Source organism: Aotus nancymaae, unplaced genomic scaffold, assembly GCF_030222135.1.
Source record: "Aotus nancymaae isolate 86718 unplaced genomic scaffold, 86718_ANA_hifiasm-v0.15.2.pri h1tg000014l, whole genome shotgun sequence".
Lineage (NCBI taxonomy): Eukaryota > Metazoa > Chordata > Mammalia > Primates > Aotidae > Aotus > Aotus nancymaae.
Window position 1 is genome coordinate 109798244 of NW_026988425.1, and position 17432 is coordinate 109815675.

The 17432-nt window shown below is 40.0% G+C and overlaps 1 protein-coding gene across 6 annotated transcripts in view; it reads right to left on the reverse strand.

The window, feature by feature from the left end:
* Nucleotides 1–2556: 2556 nt before the first annotated feature.
* NTRK3 (neurotrophic receptor tyrosine kinase 3) overlaps nucleotides 2557–17432 on the reverse strand; it is a 379441-nt gene continuing 364565 nt past the window's right edge. For 4 of the 6 annotated variants that reach the window (XM_012438677.3, XM_012438675.3, XM_012438676.3 and 1 more), the window contains 2 exons: nucleotides 7712–7870; nucleotides 2557–4644 (listed from right to left, as the gene is read on the reverse strand). In XM_012438677.3, the coding sequence (XP_012294100.2) occupies nucleotides 4459–4644; nucleotides 7712–7870 (345 nt within the window). In that variant the 3' untranslated portion in view covers nucleotides 2557–4458. Of the gene's footprint in view, nucleotides 4645–7711; nucleotides 7871–12668; nucleotides 12711–17432 lie in introns of all 6 variants that reach the window. The other 2 variants (XM_064376230.1, XM_012438679.3) reach the window with 1 other exon arrangement.

A 17432-nucleotide genomic window follows, 5' to 3' on the forward strand; every position in this document is an offset into this window, starting at 1 on the left:
TGTCTTAATAATGATGCGTAAACTTGGAATTTTCCAAGTTTTGAACAGGGAAGGTTGACTAGCTGAGGAGAACAGCCTGGTGAAACGCAGGCAAGGGGCTAGGCCTCCTTTGAAGAGCATAAAAATGAAGTCTCTGGCTTGTCTGCCTGGTTCCCTGCACAATATTCCTCAAATCTACCAGTCACCAGGCCTTCTTGACTTGCCTTCTAAATTCAATCTCTTGCCATTGCCATTGGTGACTTTTCTTGGTCTCCTCCCTTACCTTTTACTTTATCTCTTATTTTTAACAAGCAAGCATTTGAAAAAAAAGAAAGAAAGAAAGAAAAGAAAAAAGAAAAAAACAAGTGGGACCAGAATATAGCTTTTAAAAAAATGAAAAGGACTCTAAAAATATCTGTAAAAACCTCTTAAATGTCTCAGATGAGAAATTAGCTGATTTGATCAAGGCCACGTGGTAACTAACTAATAACAAAATCAGAAATTTTGCTGGTCTTTTCACCCTGCCACATTTCTACTTAACTTCCAATGCGTCCTGTACTCTCGCGGCATGGCTGACTCACTTCTCCTTCTGAGTTGAGCCTTGTGCAGCCGCAGAAACTGGCTGACAGCTCTCCTGTTGGCGTTGGTTTCCGTAGTATTTAGCACCAAAATGACTTGCACTAGTGTATTCCGCAAAGTAAGCATCACTAGAGAAGGACGTTAATGTTCAACCTGAGCCCAGAAGGACTGAAGACCCTTTGCCTCAAGTGGGAAGCCTCTGTCTAGGGATAATTTGTGCAGGATCTGCTGAGTGGAGGAAGCACCACCTCCTCTTTCTTGTTTGTTGACTAGAGGAGGCTTAGCGATGCCCAAGGTCCCCTCAGAGTTCAGGGATATCATTAGAGGGCAGCATTAGGTTCCCATCCAAAGCAAAGAAGAACTGGGAGATCCCTTGACCACGACACCCTACTCCAGAATAGAAATCCAACAGCAGGTTACACTCAGTCGGTCCAGGGGAGGATCCAGTGAGGCCCGCATGGCAGAGAGACCAGTCTGGGTGCCCTGGAGCATTCACCAAAAGACACAAAAGAGCTCACTTCAAAGCTAAGCTCTCGGAGGCAATGTGACACGGTCTTCTAAAATGTGGACTTTGGTATGGGAAGATGAGGGTGAAGTGAATTGGAGTGGCCATATTGGCTAATCAGATGTCATTTCACGACACATTTAATCACATTAGGCTCTTAATAAATAAATAAATAAACAGACCGTCAACAGTGCTTTTCTGATATGTAGGAATGCCAGGATGGGAAGCTGACCAAACACTCCCCTCCTGGCTTACAGTCGTCTCAGACACTTCAGACTCTGAAATGTCGAGGCAAGGAGCAAAGGAGGAGAGGAGTGTCCTATTGAAACTCAGCCTTGCCCGGGCCCAGTGAGCCCTCAGCAGCGACTGCCTCCCACTTATGCAAGGCTGTCCTGGCATTCCAGAGTGCTGCTGAGAAAAATGGCACAGTGACGCAACATTGTTAGAATCTAAGAATTCAGAGCTTGAAGGCGCCAGAGATTAGCAGGTGTACCCCCTATTCTGCAGATGGGGCAACTAAGACATAGTGGACTGAGCCTTATCAGTCTTGTCCCAGTATAGGAGGGACAGATGTGTCCCAATACATACCACACCCTCCAGGGCCGTAGTGTACCCTGCAATTTCCATGGCCCTATTTTCTGCCTTTTTTACTCTTCAAAAAAAAAAAAAAAAAACTCTTTTTTTAAAATCTGTCAAGGTTAATAACTCAAAGTAGACTCCGTATAGAGAGAACCGCCAGGGCTGCAGGAAGGCAGGTCCCCTCCACTATCCTGCCCTGCTCTGCCACACTCTCTCACACTCTTCAACAGCCAGCTGCTTACAACTGACATGGCAAGGACATGACCCCAAGATCAACAGGAAAGCCTGTGGGCCTGAGGTGCCAGCAATCTGACAAGCGTAGTCTCCTTCATTGCTTCTTGTTCCCAAAGGAATCGCCTTCTTTCATTAGGCCATCATGACGCAGTACCTGGAGATAAAACCATAGCATGGTCCTTATTCCCAGTCTTCCACCCGTCTCCAACCCAGTTCTTCTCCCGTCTCTTCCCAGCCCATCAGTGATTATCAGGTTCGAAACACACAGCCAAGAAGACAGAAGCCACACAGCGTCTGCTCAGGGGAGGATATGGGAGAAGGGAAGCAACAGGAGCATTGGCACCTCACTTCTAACCAGAAGACACTTTTCCCCAAGGCCCCTCCAGACCATGCCCTCCCTGAACACCTGTTCTTAGCTAACCAGATCAAAGCCAGATGTGCAGTTTCACCAGCACTCGCAGCCCCGGCATAGCATTCCTCTAGGTGGAAAGACAAGAGGGGTAAGTGTCATAAGATAGCAAAGGGTTCTTTTGAGGTGGTCAGTCCAAACAGCTTTTCCCCAAGGTCCTCAGGGGCTGGGGGCATAGCACAGTGAGAAAACTTACACCAAATCCCAACTCACCTCCCTCCCCTCCCAGTCCAGCTAACCAGCCTGCTTGATCCCAAATCCCAACCATGGCTACAATCTGAGCACAGCTCTTTACTATTCAAATAAAAATATTTGTGGGTCTACAAAAAGAAGCAAAACCACAAACACATAATCCAGTCCTAAACCCCACACAGGGAGGCACACATTTCAGCTGCCTTCAGCTAACCAGGACGTCCAGACTGCTGGCAGTCTTTTCAGCTGGCAGGGAGAAGGGCAGGCCAGAGGCTTCCAGGCGTGAGCTCCAGTTTGGCAAAGGTCAGTCCATTAGTAGCTCTGTGCTTGGGGTGAGGTGGAGGGGCCTGGTGGCCTGGGAGGAGCACATCCTCTCCTCCCCAGCAGAAGAGCTCTGTGGGGTCAGACTGTTGGCTTCCATGTGTCACGTGACAGGGAGGCCCAGAGGTTAGCCCCACTGCGGTCTGTGGCGGCAGCCAGGAGGCAGTGATTCCCTGGTGCTAGGGCAGAGGGAGCTGGCCCCAGCCCAGATGTTTCCTTCCCTCTCTCGGGTCAGGCCTCAGTCCTCATTAAGATGCCAAGCCTGCAGCACTGGCCGCTCATTGGACATCTCCCAGAGAAGCCTCCGCTCTTCCCCCTACCCCAGCCCACAAAAGTGATTTCTCAGCCCTGCGTTTTCACAACAGCTCAAAGGCAGATGCATCAATCCTCCCAGGGGCTGGAAACGTGAGGAGAATGCCAAGGAGCCCGGCGCAGGTGCCAAGTAGATTCTCCTCTGCTGGCTCTCACCCATTCCACTGCTTGGTTCCCTGAAACACTCTCTGCTCCAGCCTCTCACTAGACCTGCCTTCCTTCCCTGGCAGTGGGGTTTACACAGGAAGTGGGGTCTAGGATCTAGAGAAGCAGGATAAGAAACTGAGGACCAGTGGCCATTCTTTATAATGACCTACGAGCAACCAAGCCTCTCGCTATTGCAACCCTAAAGCCTTCTGTGTCTACATTCAAAGATAACGTGGGAGACCTGGTTTCCTAACCCCCTAAGCTTCCCGGGGGCCTGAAAATGGGAGGTGAGGCCAAGGAGTCTTTGCAATGATGGAAAAGACCCATGGCAGTGTCTTGGCAGGGTTCAGGTTTCAGCTATTTTTTCTTCTGTGGTTCTTTTAGTCCAGAAAGTCCAGTTCTTTAAGGTCTGAGAATAGAAAGACACTTCCTTTGCAGCTCCAGCAAGAAGCTCACACCCAGGACGGATGTAGTCAGCTCTTGTCATGGTTTTGTGTTGTGGGGCTGTCTGTTCTGCGTTTACCCGTAGGTGCCATCGTCAAGTCCCAAAAGCATCAAGATTACACTCTTTAGAATGGACAAATTAGAACATTGTCCTGAAGTGGAGGAAATGGGAAGAAGTGGAGGCAAGGGCCCTGCTCCAGCATCACTTCTTCGCTGAGCACAGCCATGCGGTCCCCCCACGTGCCTGTGGTGAGCTTCTGGGGTAACAGGCACACACAGCAGCCACTGAGCACCACCTCAGCTCCTCCTGTCCCAAAGCTCCCATCCCAAAGATTGTCTCTCTGCATGGTCCAGGTCTTCTGTGCCGAAAAGCTGTAGCATTAGAAGCACAGCTTAAGTCAAAGGGAATTTTCCTTTTTATTATTAATATTTTAGAGTTTCTGAGTTGTTAAAGTCTTGTGGTTTTGTGTATCAGCAGCTTCTCCATGTACTAGAGAAGATATCTCTCTGTAGATATAGATTGATAGATAGTTAGATATATAAATATATATATATATATATATATGCCAAACTGCCTTACAGGGTTTTTTTCTTTCCTTTTTTTTCCTTTTTTCAGTGTTGTATGTGTAGCAGGCACTTGAGTTTATATGAAGATGTTTGCTTCAGTCAAGGATGGAAGGAGTTGTGAGGTGGAAGGGAGAAGTGAGGCAGGGAGAGAGGAGGCAACTGAGTATGAATTCATGACCACCATCCACCACTAGCCGAGAATGTCCAGGTAGATTGGGGTGGCCTTCCCCAAAGCATGGAGGATTTTGTAGATCTCCTTGATGTTCAGCCGCTGCTGTGGTTCCCTCTGCCAGCACCCCAGCATGACGTCGTATACCTCTTTGGGGCAGACTCGGGGCCGCTCCAAAACACGACCTTGGGTAATGCACTCAATGACCTGAAAGAGTGAGGAGAACAAGGAAGTTACACCCAAAGCCCAGCCTTGGCCCTGTGGCTCAGACTCGGCAAAAAGCAACAACTTCCCTGATCGGTTTCAATGCAGAGCCCAAGCTCTCACAAGCACGGGCTAAAGGCTGGGCTGCAGACGGCACGGGTTTGCTGGTCTGTCCGGTGCACAGGGCAGTGAGCAGCACTGGCTGGTGGAGCCCTCTGCTGCCCTTCGTCCTCCACAACTTGGGACAGGCCCCCATTGACCAATGACTCCCCACACTCTCTTCTCTTTTACCTCACTCTTCTCTAGTCCTGAATCTCATCTGGATGACTGAGCTGCATTCATTTTTCACTTGATAGTGGAGATGGGCTTCTGACCCGTCCTTCCCTCTCTCGTGAGCCTGCCTCACTTTGAAACCCCCCTGAAGGAGCTCGGCAGACTCCGGCCCCTGCATACCTATCTCCTCTTACCTCTCATTCCTGGCAAGCTCCCAGTTGCAGATTCTGTGCACGTCACCATACTTGCCTCAGAGTCATGACATAGGACCCTTTTGCAGCAAGGTCCATCCTTCCCTGCTGTTTGCACTATATCATGTTTCCAGTTTCTCTTGAAGTCCTTAACACTAGGACTAGCTGTTGATTCACCACTGCCTTCTGGGTGGCCAGGTCAAGTCCGTTAACCTCAGGATCTCAACATGCCCATCTGTAAGATGGAATCAAATGTCTGCCTTAACACCCTCCTAGGAGTGTTGTAAGGATGAAATGAGACCAAGAAAAGGGACTGTATGGCCGAATATACTGAAAGAGCGGCCATAAGAAGGATTAGGAAGAAAACAAGCAATGTGTGGCTGGCCGACCCCAGCAGGCCACGAGAACCACGTGTGTAATGTGCAATTCATTCCCAATTCCTCAAAGACGCTTCTTTACTGACACTGAATATGTGCATTTTCTAGGCTTCATTGTCTAGTTTTCAGGTTGGTTTTAACTTCTCCCTAACTCAACCACTGTATAACTGGTCAAGTCACTGACCCTGAACTTCAATTTCTGCATTTAAAGATTGGTCATAATGATAAAAATACACAGAATAATCTCTAGCTCAGCAGCTGAACAAATATGATTTCCCTTCTCTGCCCCCATTATTCTGTCTCTAACTAGGCAAGAGCACCATCTTTTTTCCCCTTTGCATCTCCCTACACTGGCTCAGCCGTGCCTTGTCTTCAGCCTTGTCTCATGTCACGGTGACTTCAGGAGGGCTCATCAAACCATCACCGTGTCAGCATCTGCCTGGTTATATCCACCCTGGAGTTTGCGATGGCCCCTCAGTTCATTTCTTTACCAGCCTGATAAGTATCCAGCAGCTCATATACCCCATCGTATTAGAGCCCCATTTCCACCCTCCATTACCTTCACCTCCAGGAAAAGGGATTCAGTTTGAACTACAGTAGCAGCTGCTGATGCCAAGATCAAAGGTACCCGGGAGCGTCTCTCCTAATGTTGGACTGTCCAGGTTTGTTGATTTCCATGGACAAACCTATGATCAGTGACTGCCAGTATGCGGCTGCTATGGTTGGTGGAGTGGGGAAAGTGGCTGAGGGCAGAAAGCCTGCCTTTAGGACTAATGCCTCCTCTGGCAGTCTTAGAAGAAACGGCAAACAGCCTGTTAGCTACTATGAGCCAGCTCAAGTATAGAGGCTAAGTCTTCTATTAAGACCCATAGCAGCCTCAGCCCAGAACCTCTGTAAACCGCGGCCACCTAACTACACAAAGCAGTGTTCAGGTGTGTGCATGTGTGTGTGCATGTGTGTGTCTGTGTGTTCCTAACCTCTCCTTCCCTGGGAAAACGGTAACAATTTTTTAAAACACCGTAACAAATGGGTTCTAGTATACACACTTTCATTATTTTAAAAGATTGTTAAAATATTCTGTACTACTTTGGGAAATCTGGTCAGGCCCCATTGAGCTTGTGAATCATGAGATATTATACACCTAAAAAAAGACTTTCTTTTCAGTCTTTGAAATTCACTTAATTAAGTGGTCAAGACATAGGAGAGCAGAGACAAACACAGCTCCCGAGAAAAAAAGACACTGTCTTCAATATTCAAATAAGATTTCAATACTAAAAGCCTCATGTTTACATTTTCCCAGCAAACAGAAGACCATAAAAAGGACTGCAGCGTTTCATAGGTCGGCTGGGCTGAAAGACTGAGCTCCTTACTGCCTACAAACTGTACTGAGTTCCCTGGAGCAATACGACCTGGTCCATGCATCACCAAGAAGCATCTTGATGGGCTTTGGAGGCAGAGGAGCCCTAGGATTACAGACCAGGCTTCGTCTCTGTCTCAGAGGCTCTTACCTGTGAGACGCTGGCCAGTCCGCTTCAGTACCCCAAGCAGACCCCCTGCCTTTAACCTGAATCTCAAGAGGGGTTTTTGTAAAAATTACTGAGTTAATAGAGCTAACATGCTTAGAAAAGTGCCTGCTACTAAATGCCAGCTACTATTAAAATAGGTTTACTAGCATTTTTATTATTATTTTTATTATTGCAAATTACAATTATAAAAATATAATGAGTATTTATTACTCGAATGGTTTATTTTATTGCTAGACATTCGCACATGGCTCTGTCAGTTATAAAACTGGCCTTTCCAAATTCACCATCCTGCACATCCCTTGGCTTGGCATACCTAAAACCTTTGTACACACAGATTATGTGGGCATACTAAGTAGCGGGTGTTTCCACAAGATGGCACAATTGAAAAACTCATAGTTGCTCTTTGTTTTCATTTTCTGTCACAGTGAAAAATTTGTGACTTTTAAGGGTAGCAGACTGAACAGAGCCATGACTCGAGTCTCAATTTAGATGTCTGATTTCATGCTCTTTTGACAATCATGCCACATTTCCTACAGTTCCATTTTTTTTCCTACTAAGAAGCTCTCTGCTCCCACTAATGCCTACGTTCACTCTGCTGGCTCTAAATCCCACCTAATGTCTTGTCCAGTATGTGCAAGACCTGGCCTGAGATAGCGCTTATCAGCCTTCCCCCAATCAAGATTCCTACGCACCCCCTTTTTACCTCTGTGTTTGACAGCTGGAACCATGGCTGCTTTCCATAGGTGAAGATCTCCCAAAGGATCACCCCGAAGCTCCACACATCGCTCTCTGTAGTGAACTTCCGGTACATGATGCTTTCAGGGGGCATCCAGCGAATGGGGAGCATGGTGTGTCCTCCCACCTAAAAGGGGTCAAGATAGAGGCACACAGAGTGACCAGATGGCCAGAATGAGTGTCGTCTGTCTGCACTCTTCACACACAGAAGCACTCCTGATGCATCCTATTCTAAGACAGCCACAGCTTTATGCAACTTCTATCAGAGGTGTGTGAAGATGCTGACTTTGGAGACCTATGATAAAGGAGACAGCCAGACTCACAACTAGAGATAACACCTGGGGGAAGGTAAGTTCCTTGGCACTTGGCATGAAGAAAGATCACAAGGTAATCTGAGGTGAGAGAGGAGGTTTCAGAATCTAGCACTACAGAAAAATCTAACCTTAAGAGCAAGTCCTGCGAGAAGTCAGCAGAATGACTAAGCAAGTCACCAAGTATCAGTATCTGCAAACATCAGGTTAGATTCTTTGGTGCAGTAGCATGGTATATTCCAGGTGCCTCTGATCTGGAGAACTTTACCTTCTAACTGACAATCTTGAATCTCTCACCACAATTTAGGACTCAGTGTTTAAAGTGAAGGAGATAGAAACATTCCAAAAGTGTGAAAGACCATGTGCTAGTAAGATAGGAAGTGGACAGAAAGAGAATTCCACACAGTTCTTAGTAAGATCTCAAAGGACAGTAGGGAGAGTCTTTAAAAATAGCCTAAGGAGGATATCAACCATCTGTGGGTCTGCAAAACTGAAAACCGAGGGCAAGCAGAGGTGACTGACAAGGATAAACACCCAGGGTACCCTTTCCTGAGAAAAACATTAGGGAACTCCTCACTGCCCAGCGGGTTAGAGATGTTAGCATAAGTGAGAGAAAATTCACAGCATGTGTTAAAACTCAGAAACGAACTGCGTCATTAGTAAAGAGTTTTGGGAACTGAAACTTTTGGGTAATACATGGAATTCGTTGTTACAAAAGTACTCAATATTGAAAAAAAGAATTCTCCACGTATGTCCTGATGAACTATTGCTTAAACTTCTTATTGCTATGGTGGGTCAGTTAGAGGAATAATAATAATGAACAATTAAGAACTAACAGCTTGGGAGATGGGCAATCTTGTTTCAAAATAGGGAAATCATGTTTGCCTTAACCACTTGAAGAATTTTAGAAGATAAATGATAATATAGGTTTACAGAAAAGTTTGTTCGTTCCTTCCTTCCTTCCTTCCTTCTTTCCTTCTCTCTTTCTCTCTTTCTCTCTTTCTCTCTTTCTTTCTTTCTTTTTCACAGTTTTGCTTTTGTTGCCCAGGCTGGAGTGCAATGGTGTGATCTCAGCTCACTGCAATCTCCACTTCCTGGGTTCAAGTCATTCTCCTGCCTCAGCCTCTGGAGTAGCTGGGATTATAGGCATGAGACACCACGCCTGGCTAATTTTTGTATTTTTAGTAGATACGGGGTTTCACCACCTTGATCAGGCTGGTCCTAAACTCTTGATCTCACGTGATAAACCCTCCTCAGCCTCCCAAAATTCTGGGATTACAGGCTTGAGCCACTGCGCCTGGCCAGAAGAGTTATTTTCAACCTGGAACTTTCTAATCAGGATAGCTTATGCAGTGTAAAGACAACTGAAGATACTACTTTCAGACAAGTAAAGACTCAGAAAGTTTACCACTCACACCCTTTCAGAAAACATAGAAGCCAAGTTAATTGAGTACATATTCTAGAAAAACAATAAAAATAACCCAAGCTATACAATGATTGGAACATAACAAAAATTCAGAGCAAATAAGCCACAAAAATGCAACTTAAATCTGAATAATGGTTGTTAATTTGGTAGTAAAAGTAATACAATTACTAATAAAGGCTTCCTGTAAAATAGAGACACCAAGTAAATAATAATACTAATAATGCTATTAGCACTACCACTGCTACAACTAACATACTTATCTGAAATGAAACTTTCCAATAATTTCAACCATAAATGCATAGAGGAGTAGATATAGAAATAATTAAAAGCCTGATAAAGGCTGTATGCTATAGAAAGGGAAAAAAAGAAGCTTACAGTGATTAATTATTGAGATTAACACTTTAAATTTAAATATGCTTACTAAAACTTTAAAGCAGCTTCTAGAATAGAAATAGTACATATAGCTTTCAAACCATTTTCTTTAATAAAGAAAGCCAAAATCTTTAATACCAAAAAGACTACAGAAAGGGGGAATAGGATGATTTAAAATAAACATGTCTAAAATGAAATTGCAGAAAACATTGAAAATGGAATGCTAAAAATATGACTATACATAAAAGAAAAATATAATTGGCTACATATATGCATATATGTGCATACATATGTATATATGCATATATAGATATTTATAGCCAATTACATTTCTTTTATTGTGATTTATACATTGTCTGTTGTCTCATATATATGTGAAGAAAAGGATTCAGAATGCCAAAAATTAAAATGAGACTAAATAATTTATTTTAAATTTATATCATACTTTATATAATATTTTAAGCTGGTAAAATTCACCATTTTGATGATGAATTTTATGATCCAATTAACATAGCAACAATATATAAAATATTTATAAAAATATATAGAGATAATACATATACGTGTGTGTGTATATATATAAGAAGATTAAAAACAAGTCATAAATAAAAGAAAATTTACAAAGCTATCATTATCATAGAAAACTAAAATGCTTCCCAAACTGAAAGATCAAGGTGATAACATAAATGAAGATACACTTTAAAAATACAAATAATGAGTTCTAATAAATAGATATGAGTGTTTTGATTGTGTCTTTCCGCTTCCTTGAAAAATTGCACATTATTTTCAATTACCTAAAAAAATTATAAAAACCAGTAACATTAAATCTCAAAGGAAATCCGTAATTACAAGATAAAAAATAAATATAAGGTAAAAAATAAGAAACATTTTCTATATCGAATATAATAAAATAGAAGTTAACAAGAAAAAATAATTTCTTTGGGCAATTAAACTATTTGGTAAAAAAAAAATTAAAAGTAAATGTAAAAGTATTTATTGTAATAATTACTAAAGTCCTATTCCTTAAAATTTATGAAATATAACTAAAGTAATTTTTGGAAAAAATTACAGCATTTAACCATTTATTTTTAAAATAGTGAAAATATAATTAGATTAAATAAGGATTCGACACACACACACAAAGGCAGTAAAGACCCACCAAACAAATGCAAATGCAAGGAAAGTAAGAAGAAATAAACAATAAAATAAAATAAACCCTGATTAATCAGTGTAAACAAAACAAAGCCAAAAGGCAAATAAAAATCAGACTTGGTCTATACAATTGTTAGTTCTCTCAAAAGTTACATGAACTTTTGGCAAGATTAATGCGGGATGTAGAGGAGACAAATGTAAAATGTTAAGAATATTACAGCAATAAATTTGAAAGTATACATGCGTTGTTTTTCTAGAAAATATTAATTTTTTAAAAAAATTAAGATAAATAGAAAAGTTGAATACAAAAACCATAATTGTGGTAAAAATAAATTCTATACATTAAAAAGGTAAAAGGTTCAGATGGTTTTCTGGGTGAGTTCTATTAAAGTTTTCTGTCTTATTTATACTTTTTCAAAGCAAAAAACATAGAAACTTTCCCAAACCATTCTCTGTGGTTTGAACATTCCTGAAGACAAAATCAGTCAAATTTAACATACGGACTTACATATGTATTTACATAATAATTATCAATATACATATTTTATCTATGCTTGTATAAAACTATGTTAAAACTATGTTATGAATATACTCTCCAAATATGAATAAAATATCAAATCAGCAATATATTACAATAATTCCATATTATAGCTCAATAAGGTTTATACCAGAAATGCAAGAATGTCTCAACCTTAGGAAACCTATTGTTAAATTTACTAAATTAAAAGATAAAAGAAGAGAAGCCACCCTTTTAAAAATGCCAAAAATTTCCAACATCTTTTTCTGATTAAAAGTCTAATTTATAGAAGGTAACTTCCTTTATTAAACACACTAAATATCATATTTACTGACAAAACATTAGGAAAATACAAGGTATCTTCTATCACGAATTTTATGTGACATTTTTCAAGAGGTCCTAGTCAATGCAATAAAGCAATAATTTTTTAAATGTGGTAGAAATTTCTTTTAAAAAAAGTCAAACTGCCTGACTATTCAGGAAAATTAAATAAAAAGCAGTTAGACCATTATGTGATTTAGCAAGCTACTCAGAAATAAGAGAAACACACAAAAATCAAACTATTCTCACATGCCAATGGCAATGACTTCAAAATACAATGGAAAATAAGATTGTTTGGACAATAGCAATAAAAGTATTTAAAACACCTAGGCATAAACTTTAGCAGAAAACAAGTCTATTTAAAGAAAAGTGTTGAATAACATAAAAGAAGATCCGAATAAATAAAAAGTTGTGTCATTTTCTTGGATAGGAAGACACAATGTTATACATTTTTCATTTCTCCCATAGATTAATCAAAAGTTTAACACAATATATATGAAAACTTAAATGAAATGGTGTACAGAAACTGACAAGATGAATCCAAAATTCATCTAAAGTAGTAATTATTTGATAAAAACTAAGATATGCTTGAAATAGAACAATAAGGGAGAGTCACTCTATCAGATAGCAAAACATTTTATCAAACTATGTAATGAACACATTGTGTTTTGGCATAGGGTAGACAAATTTATTAATGGAACAAACCAGAGAGTCTAGAGGCAGACCCATGTATAAATATTGGAATTTAATATATGAAATGATGGGTTAGTAATTAAAGTGTTGGGACAATGAACTATTCATTAAAAAAATACACTTAGATACCTACCTCACACCATATACAAAAATCATTTCCAGATGGATTAAAGAGCTAAACATAAAAAACAAAACAATAATAATATTAGAAGAAAACTTAGAAAAGTACTCTTTAACCTCAGAAAAGGAAGGCCTCCCTAAATAAGACACATGTTCAAGAAGCCGTCAAGAATAAGATTTAGAGCTATAACTTACAAAAATTAAATGCTTTTGCATGTCAAAAGACAACATAAGCATAGCTAAAAGACAAATGACAAAAAGGCACAATATATGTAACAGACAAATAATTAAAATCCATACCAAGTGCTCCTTCAAATTAGTTAGGAAAAGCCACCCAACAGAAAAATGAATACAGGATAAGAACAGATGATCCACAGAAGGACTAGAAGTGGCCACAAACATATGAAAAGATGTCAGTTAAAACAACAGAGACATACATTTCTGAATGTCAATTGGGAAAGTTTGGAAAAAGATTAATGCTATCTTGTGTTTGAGAGAGGTGAGGAAAGAGTTATTCTCAAATGTCAGCGGTGAGAAATGTTTCTTTGCTTTTTCTGAGGACAGCTTGGTAGACTTTGTTGACATTAAAGGTGCAAGTGACTTTGAACCCAGCAATTTCACCTCTAGGTGTCTTAGAAAGATATTCAATCAAGTAAGCAAAAGTATTTAGTTGAAAGTGTTTATTTCATTCATTGTAAAGGCAAAAATTTGTTCATCATTAAAGTTATACGCAGCAGTTAAAAAGAATATAGTAGAGCTATGTGTACTGATATGTAAATATGTCTAGGATATATTAAATGACAACACAAGGCATTAAAAATATATTTTAGTATTCTCATTCATGTAAAAATGTATATGTGGATACATAAGCAAATATATAGTGATACCATGTAACTTGAAAATGCATAGAAAAATGTTCGGAAAACCAGTAAACGAGTGACTTCCTCTATAGCACTTATGATCAAAAAGAAAAATCCCACTCTTTACTACATATATATATATATATATATATATATATATATATATGTATGTATTTCTATGCTGTTTGAAATTTTACAATAATCATGTATCACAGTTGAAAATTTAAAAACAGTAAAAAAAAAGTGTGAATATAAGGAAACCAGTGGACCTAATTTAATGTCTATTTAGTATATTAAAAATTAATTATTAATTATTTTAAATATTTTTAAAAGAAAAATTATGTTTGTGATAGAATATTGAAAACTGGTTTATTGCACTTGGTTTGTTGATTAAAAAAACAGAAGTCAGGAATATAGAAACACTTCTCTTGATGAAAAATTTTCAATAGTAGAGTCCATAATTGATGTTGGTGTATGTCTCATTTCATAATTTTAACACAATCCAGAAGAGGTATTCCAGATTGAAATCTCCAATTTTATAGACAGAAATTCAAGTGTGCTGGGTGTAAATTATGATGCATCTAAGTATTTGAGTAAAAGAGTATCAGAAGGATATTAATTGGTCACAGAGACTCCCTTGAGAAGAATCTTTAAAATTCTCACCAAGCAGCACAACCAATGTGGTAAAGTTTATACTGCATTCTTCCAGGAGTGGACTATTAATAAAATATTTCCAGAAGCCTGTGATGCAACAAAGAGGAACATGACATTGGAAGTCAGAAGCCCTTGGTTCTCATGCCACTTTTGACAAGCACTTAACCCCTGTGCACTTCAGTTTTCTTCTCTTCAAAATAAGAGTGAAGCAACAGCCTGCCTAAAATGAGATTATGTATATAAAAACCCATTGAGCATTGTTCAGTGCAAAAGTATATACACAAAGTACAGTAACTGTTCATTGTGTGTGTCTTTACATGCAGCATAACAAACCTAATTTCCTCAAATGTGCTTATGTTCCATAAAAACCCATGGTGATTTTCCTCCAAGGTGACTGATATTCTTTGGAGAGACCCTGTCTGGGAAAGGTAGTGGCCAAAGCCTTCCCTGGTAAAAAATTATTGACAAATATGTCCCATGATAAAACCTAGCCAGACATAAACTAGCCGGAAACAGTAACACTAAGAATGTGCTAGTGAATTAATAATGAGTGCTGACCACTGTTGTTACATACATCCCTCATTTAAGCTCTCTCCATTCCTGTGTGATAGAAGCCTCTATCATCCCCAAACCACAGATGAAAGTAAGGTACCTTGCCCAAGCACTGCATAAGAAATATTAGTTACTCATCCAAACTCTCAATGAGACACTTAAGGATTTCAAGGCTGAACCTTGAAAAAGGAGATGTAAGTAATGAGGCACAGGAAACATTCCAAGGAATGACTCTAGAAATGAAAATAGTAAGTAATTGGAGGGAAACAGATCTTTGGATTGCACTGGGAAAGAGCCCATGCCTACCCTGGCAGCTTTCTTCCATCAATCATTGCCTTTCCCTGCCCTCTCACATGCACACTCACAAAGAGGATGGGAGTTTGAAAAATCTGGGATGCTGAAAGTGCTCATGGGGAATGAACACTATTAAAGAATGGAATCCTTTTTGCATTATTAAGAATGTTTTCCAGGAAAAATGATCACTCCTGGTATATTGGGGATCAAGCAGGAGCAAAACGAGAATGTCACTATCTCCATAAAATTCATTTCATACCCAGAGACCAGATGGGTTTTGAATGAATCCAGATCTTGTGTAGAGAGAACAGAGATACCTGATCGACTCAGGCTTTAGGATATCCATGCCAAGGTCAAATACAAACCAAGAACTTAGAGGAGAGGGTCAAGTGCCTATTCCAAAATCTGGCAGGTCACAGTTCAGTCTCTGTGACCTCTGAACCTTCCCTGTAAGCAGCTTTCTGGTGATTCTCATAGTCCCTTGGCAGGGGGTACCCTTGACCCCTTGTCCACCAATATTTTGTTAAATGCTTTTACTAATTTGCTTCACACTTTAGCAGGGCTGCCGGATTAAATACAGGATACCCAGTTAAATCTGACTTTCAGTTAAACAACATTAAAAAAATTATAATTATGTCCCAGATATTGCATGGAACATACTTGTACTAAAAATACGGGTTTTTGGTTTTTTTTTTTTTTTGTCTGAAATTCAAATTTAACAAGGTGTCCTGTATTTTTATTTTCGAAGTCTGGCAACTCTGGATTTTAGACCTGGTAAGGAAGTTGACATTATGCTCCAGAACATCCTCTTTTTATCTGTTGGGCTTTTGGCATGTGTTCAGGCTCTGTCTCCCTCCCTTTGCCTCTGCCTCATCCTAAAGAAGACTGCTGAGTTAGAGGTACAATGTCCAGAAAACCTTTCTTCTCACTTCCCTGTTCTCTTGCCAGCTTCTCTCCCTGTTTTCCTTAGCGTCCTCCTGTGGGACGAATGTGGCAGAGAAGGGACATGGCAGCCAGGATTTTCCCCTCAAAACACAGTCTGCTACCTTCTAGCTATGGATTCCAAGCAAGTCCTAATCATAATGCCTGATCATAAGCACCTGGCATGCTTGTTAAAACTACAGATTCCTAGGCTTTACCCCAAGCACAATGAATTAGACCAGAGGTCAACAAATGATAGCTTGTCACTTGTTACTGGAAACAGAGTTTTAATAGCATAAAACCATGCTCATTAATTTATTAGTTCCCTTCTTTCTTTTCTTTTTTTTTTTTTTTTGAAATGGAGTCTCGCTCTTGTTTCCCAGGCTGGAGTGCAATGGCAGGATCTCAGCTCACTGCAACCTCTGCCTCCTGGGATCAAGCGATTCTCCTGCCTCAGCCTCCCAAGTTGCTGGGACTACAGGTACACGGCATCGTGTCTGGCTCATAAGTTTCCATATTGTCTGTGACTGCTTTCATAATACATGGGCTGAGCTGAATAGTTATAGAAGAGACCACCTTAAAGTTGCAACAGGGGCCACCTGCAAAGCCTAAAATATTTACTATGTGGTCTTTTACAGAGTTAGGTGGCCTCTGACTTAGACTCAAAGGGTAAGAGAACCACAAACTTACGGTTTTGCTGTGGCACTATCAAAATACTAATAACTCCTTAACATCAAATACCATTCAGTGTCAAAAGTTCCCAAATGCTTTCAAGTGATTTTTGAAAGTTTCATCCAGAAAACATTCATACATCACATTTAGTAATGTCTCCTGGGGTCTCTTAATCTATAGAATTCCCCTACCTTCTGCCCCAACTTTCCATTGATTGATTGATAGATTGATGCTTGAAGATCCCGGTCACTTGTCCCACAAAATTCTCACAGTCTATTTCACTGTATCTCTATGGGTCATTTCACATGTTCCTCTATCTACCATGTTTCCTTTAATCAGGAACACTTGATGATACCTGACCAGGTATCCAGAGCTCTGATTAGACCTAGGTTCATAAATGGTGCTGTCTGTTTCTTTCTGTAACACAACATCAGGCAAAGGTTGTCTGGTTGTCTTTCTTCTTTGTGATGTTAAGACTGATCAGTGGACTCAATCTGATTATTATAAAGTTCCCTTTCACCTAGCAATTTTAGCAGCCACTGATGATCACCGCCCAGATCCATTATTTCATTAGTGGCTGCAAAAGGGTGACATTCTAATTATAGTATTCCTTCTGCATATATTAGTTGGAAATCTTTTATAAGTCAAAACTTCCTTTCATCAGCTATTTAGTTACACTGGAAACAGTTTATACAGGACAGGTAGGATAAATTATTTCTCTTTATTTACTAGTTATTAGAATAATGAATTCATCCCATAGCATCCTCCAGAGGTGACCAATGAAAGGAGTGTTTTGGTCTGGTTTGCTTTTGAAAAGCATTACC